The sequence below is a fragment of the Semicossyphus pulcher genome, unplaced genomic scaffold, assembly GCF_022749685.1.
Source record: "Semicossyphus pulcher isolate SPU_LCO1_2020_fin unplaced genomic scaffold, fSemPul1.0.p SCAF_14, whole genome shotgun sequence".
Lineage (NCBI taxonomy): Eukaryota > Metazoa > Chordata > Actinopteri > Labriformes > Labridae > Semicossyphus > Semicossyphus pulcher.
Window position 1 is genome coordinate 8,099,759 of NW_027211648.1, and position 10,341 is coordinate 8,110,099.

A 10,341-nucleotide genomic window follows, 5' to 3' on the forward strand; every position below is an offset into this window, starting at 1 on the left:
CATTTAATGCTGGTTTGTTGGGTCTCTGATACGGTTTCCAAACAGAGATGCAGTAATCAGGTCATTTGTTATAATGACAACCATTAGAGGTGATCATCGTCACACAGCAGTCAGGCAGCGAAATCAGGTGCTCTCGCAGACTCATCCCAATTACACACACACACACGCACACACACACACATAATTCTAGCATTTGACTTTACAGATGAATATGATAAATTAAGTTAATCACACGTCGCTTCTGTTATTTTAAGGGTGTATTTCATAGTTTTATTGTCAATTATAGCTGAAAAGATTAGTTGATTTTCAGAAAATTTATTTGCTACAATTGATAACAATTTAGATATCTTTGAGTTTCAGTATTTGCTGATATTTTGAAGACAAAATAATTAGTCAGGAAGAAAAAGGGTTTATTATTTAAAGTTGCAATCTCCAAGATCTCAGTTTCGTTCTCTTTGGCGGCACCTATGGTGATAAAAGGTAATTACAGGAGCACACTTCCCAGATATCCAGACAGTGTTTCATGTGTGACATTGATTTTCCTCGCTGACGGTCGCTTTCCCTTTTCAGAGTGTTTGCCTTCATTTGAGCGTCGAATTTCTTTCTTTGGATTTTCACTTATTTTTGAAGTTGTATCTGTAGTCATCCATCTTTTCTTTGTTTGTTCAGCCATAGTAGATTACTGTTTACTCGCAACACACAGACCAACCACTTCTGGCTGACGGAAAACGCGTCACTAACTGGGCCACAGACACCCAGTCTGTAATACTGCAAATGCAAAGGCTTTCATCAGCGGGCCATAGGCTCAATCACCATTGTGTTACCAAATTCGGTGATAGATAGTGACTTAACAGACATTTATTTACATGAAAATCTTCAAGATTATTACTTTAAAATGAAAAGAACATTTAGTTGTACTTTTTAGATATTGAGGAATTACTAATTACAAATTAGAGTTAATAGCCGACATGTGAAGCTCATGATTAAATGAGGAGTCCAGGTTTTCTTAAAAGAAAAAGTAACTTTATTTACAGAGAAATTTCATCACAGTTAAGTACAAAACTGTTTTGATGAAAAACAGTTTTTCAGTCTTAAATGGAGATGAAACGAAGCTCGTATGTGTTTCTGTTTTTAACGGTCGGGATACAAAAGGAAACCAAAGTTGAATGCATTATTAGACGTGGTGTGTTTAGAGTATTGGTTTGTACACTACAAAGGGCAATCGGTTCCATATCCAGGTCCGAACTCAGTCACTCTCTTCATCAGCGCTGCTTTCACTGCGCTGATCTTCTCATCCAGCTCTGTCAGACTGCACGCCTGAGAGACAAAGTAAGAAACAACTGAAGCAGTCCACCGAGACGGTTCAACCTCTGGTACAAAGTGCAAAAATATACTGACCTGAGCAGGGGATGTCTTCGGGCGCTTGTGCAGGTGACCCTATAATAAAAACAGTAGAAGTAGATGTAAGACCTTTAAGAAGCATACAGGTACTTGTGTGTTCAAAGAGACAGATTATACAGGGGAAGGACATTTAAAGGGGCCAGAGTTTTCACATTTCAGGCTGTTCATTGTTCACAGTGAAAAAGTGAAAACTGCATAATTCCGTGTTTTTCCAGAATGCCATTTTTAAAAAGGTCGCCTCTGAAATGGGCCGTTCAGAACAGCTGCAGGTTTCTATGTAGAACCCTACCTTCACGTCATTCACCTCAGGCTGCCTTCTTGCACTAGCTTGTAGTCAAATCGTTTCGATACCTCCTGCCGATTCTGGCTCGTACATATAAGGCCGAATAACCGATCCTAGAGCGGCCATGTTTTCTACAACTTTGGAGTGACAGCGCAGTGCAGCCACGTGGGATCGCACACGTGGGGGAGGGGCTACGCCGTCACTCCAAATACTGTCAGCCAGTCAACGACTTGTTCGCTTCAGGAGGAAGGAGAAGCTCAGAAAAATAATTCAATTAAAATCCGAATACAATTTTTAAAACGAAACAAACGTGATTAAAAAACACATCAGAATAATAGAGAATTGATTGCACAGCTAAAATATGTCCCCTTTAACAAAACTGTTTTGGTGTACTTACGATTCACTTCACACTTAGTAAAGAGTATGGAGGAAACAGGATACACTCATTTAATTTTGAGGTCATTTTTCATGATATTTTGCTTTTATTATGTTGGAGATAAATTACAAACAGGGGGAAAAAAAGAGTGGTAACACATTGCAAACTTAACACAGAAGGTCTCAGTTACTTTATGCGTACGACTGCGCAGAGAAATGTTTTATCCTCACCTTTCACTAACGGCACAACCTTGCGGAATAGTTTCTTTTCTAGTAGCTGAATAATTTGTTAGGGAGCATCCTCTGCTGTTCGGTGTTAAAATGTTGTTCCTGAAATCGTGGGCCAACTGTGTACGGCTCTTCAGCAAACACCAAACTACAGTATTTTCAGAGATTGCCATAGAAGGGGAAAAAAAGTGGTACTCGGAATATAAAAGACCCCATCAGTTTATTCAAAGACACTCGACATCTCTTGCTCTGCTCAAACAAACATGCAGTGAGTCAAAAGCAGATGGAGAGCAGCATACTCACAGAAGCAGCATGCTGTGCGGAGAAATACCAGCGTGAAGAGACATGCAGCATCTTAAGCACACTCACTCAGATAGCTAAACACGCCGGACAGACTCCTTCAACGTGGGAAATTAGAGTCTGTGTGACTCCGCTGAAGTAGGTGAGGTTGAATATGAAGTCCAATAAATTACCTACAACCATCTTTTGAGACTGCGCTTCTATAAAAAGCAGGTGTAGTGAGAAGTAGTCGCTTCTGAAGTGAGCTTTCCGCAGCGACCTTAAAGTTAAAGTAAATCGAACCGAGCACGTCGCATTTTTGACCCAGATCAACTTAAGTTTAACTCGAGGAGGGAGGAGTGTTGAAGTATCGCTGGCCATCAGGAGGAACTCCATTAGCATCACCCACAAACTCCTCTCGGTATATAGCTTAAACATATTCCGCATCACACACTGTAAATGCACAAACTGAGGGAGAGCGTGTGAAAAGGACAAACTAAAAATACTCAAATTCTCGCAGGTACAGAGCGAATCATTGTCTGAAAAACTGTCAAATCCTTGAGAGGAAAATGAGGGGTTCTTTCAACCAACGCATCTGAAAAACAGGACATACACTACTTGTACAGCCTTGAAGCACACCAAGGTACCGAGGCAAAGAAGGTAAACTGCAGCAAAGGAAAGGAATACACTCCAGTTCCTTCTATTCTTGTTTCATATACGAAATGTATCATCCCTTTTTTCTCTCATGGTTCTTCTCCTTGTTCTTAAGGACTTATTTCTTGTAGTGCAACTTCCGCCTATCATGTGCATACCAGGAAGTAGTGTGTGGTTGTCAACACTTTGACAGCCGAAGAGAAAAGTTGTCGATGGTTCGGCGCCCTGCAGAGTTTTTTTTCAAATCATTGGATATATGGCGACAAGTAACTGACACAACGCACTTGGCGGATATAAAGGGGTGGCGCGCGTAACTCAAACAGCCTCCCATACGTGAGTCTTGCGAGAGCTTTCACAACACGTCAGAGACACGTTACAAATACATGGAGATCAATAAAAAGTGAACTAGGGTGTATTTTAGACTCAGACCAGTTAAAACAGGGAGGAAAACAACACTGCGGCATATTGTAAATAGGAGACATTGTAGCCGCTTCGACCCGGAAACAGTTTAATGCGGAGATATAGGACTGTATCACTGTGTCCACTTATATTCAGGGATACTACTGTGACTGTGCCCGCCCACTCACTGCCAAAACCAAAAACTACTCATGAGCGAGCAGGTGAAAGTTTCGCGAGCGAGGGAGCTGCGACAAAAGTTGTGCGCTCAGAGATAACAGTCACACATGGTTTCACATGGCAGAGATAATCCGAGCGCGAGTGTTGTACAAGCTCTCGCGAAACTCATACGCATGTGTGGCTGCTTGAGTTACGTGCGCGACCCCTTTATAGCCGCACTCTTTTGTCAGTGATGTGACGCCGTACAGAAGCAGTATGGAGTAATGGTTTTAAGAGCTAAACACTTTTTGGCATGAAGGTGCCAATGATTTCACATCATTCTTCTGAACTAAGGCCATGTCCACACGGAGACGGGTTTTAGCCAAATTTTTTTGTCGTATGGTCGTTTCGTCCACACGGAACCGGCATTTCAGGAGCCTGTATACGCTAATTTTTGAAACCGCCACCCAGAGTGGATAAATCCCTAAACGCCACCCTGGCGTTTCCGTGTGCACAGCCTATACGGATCTTTCTTGAATCCCGCCGTCTCCGTACGTCGCGCATGCGCTAACCCCACCACCACCACCGTCTTCTGCTTGTGTTTCTTCTTTGTTGTTACACTTATACGCATGCTCTTTTTCTTCTTCTCCGGTTTGTTGTATTTGTGTGGCTGCGTTACAGCGCCACCCACAGGCCGGTTGTATATATTACAGTGTTTCAGCGGTTTCGTGGGGACGCAAACATTTCCTGAGATGGCGCCGTGTTTACGGAAAACTTTTTCAAAACGAAGTCGGCTCCGTCTCCGTGTGGACATGGCTTAAGTAGAGGGAACACGTCAAGATGTGCATTATGTGCAAGCAAAAGCATAGAAGAAGAAACATTTAAGCAGTAAAATATGGAGGTAAACAGTGCCAGCTTAAAAATATTCAGAAAGTTTGGCTTTACAAGCGTTCAATTAAGGGAGGAAATGCATTCAACGAGATGTTAGACCTCAAGGTAAGTTTAAATAACTTCTGTTTGTTTGCAAGACATCTCCACAGAGCACCTTTAAGATTTCAATGGAGAAAGAAAGAAACAAAGAATTGGCTAAAGGGAGGAGTCAATGCACCATATCATTTAAATAAAAGGTATCATGTGACCAGCTGAAGAGAACAAACAGAAATGTAACTAGTAGGGATGCACGATATTGGATTTTTTGCAGATTACCGATACCGATATTTTTTTTTCTCTTCTGTATTGGAATTAGCGTACAGTAAAATGGTGATACTTATCACATTTGTTACAACGGTCGGGGTGACGGGTCTTGAGATGGTTAATCAAGTTTGTAGTGTTGAAAGACTTTGCCTTGGCTCCTCCTCGCATCACCGAAGCTGAGCAGTCATTGCAAATAGCAGTTTTTGCTTTCTATTTCGGACCCTTTAAAAAAAACTTCCACACCACGGATATTTTGGCTTCTAACTCTCTCATGCTGCAGGCAGACACACGTGACGTCATCACGCTGCGCCGCGCAGGTCGTCTTCGCGCTGGGGACATTGCGCCGAGGTCGGGAGTTTAATCAAGTATGCAGCAGCCCATTATTTTATCGGTTAATTATATCTGCGGATATCGGCGTGTTGGCCGATATCCGATAGTTCATTTTTAAGCCGATATCGGCCGATAACGTGCCGATAACATCGTGCATCCCTAGTAACTAGTTATAGTTTTGATTCAGATATATGTAGTAAAACAGTATAAAGAGTATATGATTATGACCTTTTTTAACCTCATTATATAAAATCTGTGCAGATGATGGAAAAAAAAAACTAAAAAAGCACACTAGTGCAAAATTCCATCGTTGGATTTACATCCATTACTGTATGAACTGTGTATGAAACTTGACTGAACACTGACTAATGATTATTAAGTGCCTTTCATGTATCTACTTCAAAGCCACGAGCCTCACCGTGGACTGAAAGTACTCGGGTGAGAGTCCCTCCAACTCCAGGATACGATCCTCCAGCTTCTTTAGTCTGTGATACACACTCAACGGAACTGGGCCCGCTAAAAGAATAAAAACACTCGTTAAACAGCCTGAACACTGATCATTTTCCATTACTAATTAAACACATGGAGGGTGGAGATTGTGAGTAAGGCATCTGTATAAGTGTTTAAGAGAAGCAGGGTTATAATAAAGGTTGCTTAGCTAATGTCACACAGTTATTATCGGGTAAAAAAACCTCATCAATTGGCTTCATTTATCCGATAATGAACCCTCTCAGGTGTAATACACTTTTCAATGTGTTACCTTTCCTGTCCACTGTAATGGTGAATTGCTATCACTTTAACAAAGCAAATGTATTGAACAAAAGTTTCTAAAAGTATCTGACAATTTTATTTGAATAATTATTGAAAACAACATCAGTAAAAGTGTGTCCTCCTCTGACCTGTCGGGAGTTTGAGGTGATTCTCGATGTTGTGCAGTCGTTCTTCTATGGCTGCATTACCGCAGTCTCTCGCCAGCGGCCCCCTCTGCTGCTCCCCAGCTTCCCCTTGTCCTCCCCGAGTCTGGGGCCCGTACGTGTTTACCACCCGCGTGACTAACCAGCAATGCAACATAACATGTTAGCAGAAGCTGTGACCCATGTGTAAACACGGGACTAGTTAACCATGTTGTTTAACAGAATCTCAAGCATGCAGATGCTGAGAGGGATCCTACAAAACCCTTCACATTTGTTAGACTGATCAATATGTTTCCAATAAAATAGTTCTTTATGATTTCAGGCAGGAAGCTGACCGAAAGAAAATTATACAGTGACTTTTAAATTAATTGTATCGATAAAACCAAAATCTAACATTTCTTGTTAAGTAATTGTAACATGATTTTAAAGGATTATAAAGCTCTGACTTGTATCAAAACGAGGTGTTTAATTTCAAAAATATTGCTCACAGTTCGTAAAATAAAGCTGTTAATAAATATATTTTCTGCATTTGTGGCAAACATGTATTTTCTTACCTTTCACGTGGCTTTTAAAACCAGGATAAGGAGTGAAGACTGCGTCTGTCCTGGCACAGCTGTTTTCTAGAGAGGAAAAATGTCGACTGTTTAGAATGTAAAAGTAATTAGAAATAATAACGTATCTCTTAAATTGCATCTCTAACCATTAGTGTGTCCTGATTTCTATTACTGGTGTCTCACACAGGCTTTGATTTTAAAAAAGGCCCTCTGTCCCGTGTTTTTCTGGACAAAGCTGGTTGTGTTTTGAGGCCGAGTGTGTTAGCTACTTCAGCCCCACTCTTGGAGCAGTTCAGCCTGACCTCTCGCCTGTGGAAATCAGCTCTCTCCCAAACATTGGCAATCTGTGTGCAGGCTCCCTCTCCACCCTGCCCCCAACCTCTTTCCCATTCTCACCCTGATTGCAGTCGATCACGTTGCAAAACTCGCGTACATTGTTTTCATTGATCTCCATCTGCTTGCGTTCCATAAATGCAGATATTCTCCGCTCAATCTGGGGTTAAAACGGAGAGACAGCACAGATAATGAGATGCGATGGATTGATGAGGTATTGATAGGTGTCAAGAATGCAATGAGGTTGTTTTTGCCCACATAAGTATAATGATCAGGGGCAAACAGGGTGCAGCAATTTACATGGAATGAGAGAAGTAGTAAGAAATTATTCCAGGTGGCCAAAAAAAGTTGAATTGCTTGTCATCATCACATGATGGAATATGAATACTGTTTGCTCGGCTACCAAAATAAATGCACAACAGAATGGGGCCTCTTGTCCTTCATCCACATGCAATCTCAGAGTAATGAGCATCCACTTCATAAACCATCAAGGACCTGGCCCTCTCTCAAAGCCCTCCAGCAATGTGGTCTGTTCTGCCCGACCACAGCACTAAAGAACCCCTTATTCTCCGCTGAACTCGGCTTATCAGATCTCCATCGAGCATTTGCTTCACGTCATGTGCACATCCTCTGGAGCAATTACTTATGATTATTCATTTGCTTGACTGAGAGTAAAGAGGGCTCCAAAAATGTCACCGCCAGAACAGCTGACAGATCTGCTGACTGAGACCAACCTCTGACTTCCTGGCTCGGATCTGAACCATGACGTCATCGGGCGCCGTCTTGCTTTCTGCAGCGTCTGAGCCGGGAGGATGCTGCTCAGACAGTGCAGACGTCTGCTCTGTTAGTGACGATGAGGTGACAGCATTGTCTGGTGTGTTGTCTTTTGCGGATGATGCATCAGCATCCACGAGCGCCTTTAGGTTTTCTGAAACATCCTGTAAAATATTGTAGGGGGAAAAAAGTACGGCATCAAACAAGACCCTTACCTACAAGAAAATAATATCTACCTATGTAGCCCTAAAGTGATATTATTTAAGCTTAACAAAATAAAAATGTGACAAAAAATATTTTCTGTAATTTACTTTACCTGTAATTTAATGATATGCTCCTGCAAACAACTGAGCACACGAACATCTGGAGATGATGGGAGATCCAGAGCGTCGACATTGACTTCTATTCTCAGCGCAGCATCGCCTAATTTGAGCTACATTTCAGAAAACACAAACAAAGTGAGGTTTAACTGTGGTGGACATAAGTGCAAAGCAGAGTCGGTGTTTAACATAGATTATCCTTATTGGAGAATAATGTGCATATTTGTCAAGTTTTTGTAAGTAACTTAGTTTATTTGTTGTTGACTTATATAAATAAAATATATTTTGATAATATTGCAGCAGGTAGGAGTCTGGGACTCCAGGGTCTGGGACCTAAGAGAAAAAAATGTATCATAATTCTAAAAACAAAGGAAAAGTATCAGGGAACTAACTTAGACATTTCTAACACTGTTGTTTAAGTCTCGAGAAATAAAAGAGTCTAAGACTCCAGGGTCTGGGACCCATTATAAAATTATAACTGAAGAGTTAAAATTAAGTGGAAGCATATACTGTTGCATTGTTCTGATGGGACTTGTTTTTATATTTTACCACGTTTTGTATTCTGTATTCATGCCTGTCCGTTTTTAACTGTGTTAGCACTTTGAATTGCTCTATGTATGAATGGTGCTTTATAAATAAACTTCCCTTGTCTAGTAAGGAGGGATTCATTATTTTAAAATGAGCTTCCGTCATTTGCAGCAATAAGTATCTTCTGCTTTCTCTATTTGTATTATTTCAAATTGAATATATTTAGATTGAATTAATAGACTTGGGCTTCAGGAACTTTTTAGAAGTATTATGTGACTTATAAGAAACATAATGATTTAAAACAGTGGTGCAAATCCACTATATTGACGCTAATAATATTGCACATGTAGCTCTGGAGTACGATGAAGGAGGGGTAGGTGAAAGAGGACTTGGGCATGTTCGGCAACAACGTAGAAATGCAGTGTAAACACCTTGATTTAGATCACACATGTCCAGATAATGTAAGAAAACTTTAACAATATATGAAAAATAATTTGATAGTTGCGAGTAGCGTGTTACAGGTTGAAAGAAAGAGCTAATACAAAGACAGGGAAGGAATATAAACAGCTGCATACGGTTTAGTGATGAGGGGAAGCCGTAGTGAAATTACAGAGATTTAGTTTGAATTCATGAATCAAAATGGACAGTTAAGCCGTGTCTGAACATAAAGCCAGATAAAAACGAAGACATGAACATAAGAATAAAATAATTGAGCAGAAATCAAAGCATGTTCGCTTTATTGACACTTAGAAAACAGCAGCCCGAATGATGAGTAACAAAGAATGAAGCGAGAGACATCTGAGCAGCACTGCTACACTGGGGATGCTAAAAACATTAGCATGAAGCTGGCTAACAACACGGACCGCAAAACGGAAGCGTCACTCGGGCTTACGGGGCTCAAACAATGTCGACCAACCTCATTCCCGAAGTCTGCTAGCAGCTTCAGTACCGCACACATGCAGTCCCTGTAGCTGGACATTTTGCTGGATTCATTTGGTCGAGTAGGAACTCCACTCAGCTTCATTGTCTCCGCCATTGCAGTACTAAATACTGCCTGCTGATTGGTTAAAATGAGACCGCGTGCGAGCAGAAGATGAGAGCGAGGCTGCACACGCGCACAGGCGCATGCGTGCACTCTCAGGACAGTTAATGCGTGGCTTGTTAATAGAATAGAGGAGAGTACACTTTACTAAAGATTTGATTTAATCTTTATGTTATTTAATAATCATAACACTTTATTATATCTTTATTTAGCGTGGGCCTTTTTCTTTCTATTTGTTTATATATTTGGCTTTAACTGTTGCTGTTTTTTAAATTGTAGTATTCAGATGCTTAATATATTTTATTCTATCTGTAATACGTTTACTATATTTTCTATAATTGCTGCGTCAATACATGCAAATACTATTCCTTTAGAATAATAATGTAGTTAAATAATTAAAATTAAATAATTAAATTAAATTAAATAATAAATAAAATTAATTAAAAATTCTCCATTGATCGATTGGTGGTATATTTATAACAGCTTCATAAACTTTTAGGTAGTTTAATGAATAAAAAAAAATCCTATTTAATATCACCATAAGATTAATAAATTGGTCACTTTATGTGGGTAAGGT

General features: G+C 40.4%; 1 protein-coding gene across 1 annotated transcript; it reads right to left on the reverse strand.

Moving 5' to 3' along the window:
* Positions 1–1,042: 1,042 nt before the first annotated feature.
* On the reverse strand, positions 1,043–9,758 carry mbip (MAP3K12 binding inhibitory protein 1). The gene is made up of 9 exons (XM_069662119.1): positions 9,639–9,758; positions 8,191–8,307; positions 7,835–8,038; positions 7,164–7,260; positions 6,768–6,833; positions 6,199–6,351; positions 5,718–5,815; positions 1,399–1,437; positions 1,043–1,317 (listed from the first exon to the last, which is right to left on the reverse strand). The coding sequence occupies exons 1-9, from the start codon at positions 9,756–9,758 to the stop codon at positions 1,210–1,212; spliced, it is 1,002 nt and encodes a 333-aa protein (XP_069518220.1). The 3' UTR covers positions 1,043–1,209.
* Positions 9,759–10,341: the final 583 nt, after the last annotated feature.

What these genes read in the sequence shown, in the direction of transcription:
- mbip (XM_069662119.1), bottom strand. Translation starts at nt 9,758, where the DNA reads ATGGCGGAGACAATGAAGCTGAGTGGAGTTCCTACTCGACCAAATGAA. An exon ending in AGCATATCATTAAATTACAG is followed by an intron (nt 8,039 to 8,190) that starts GTAAAGTAAATT and finishes AATATTTTACAG; the next exon opens with GATGTTTCAGAAAACCTAAA. An exon ending in TCACCTCAAACTCCCGACAG is followed by an intron (nt 5,816 to 6,198) that starts GTCAGAGGAGGA and finishes TTATTCTTTTAG; the next exon opens with CGGGCCCAGTTCCGTTGAGT.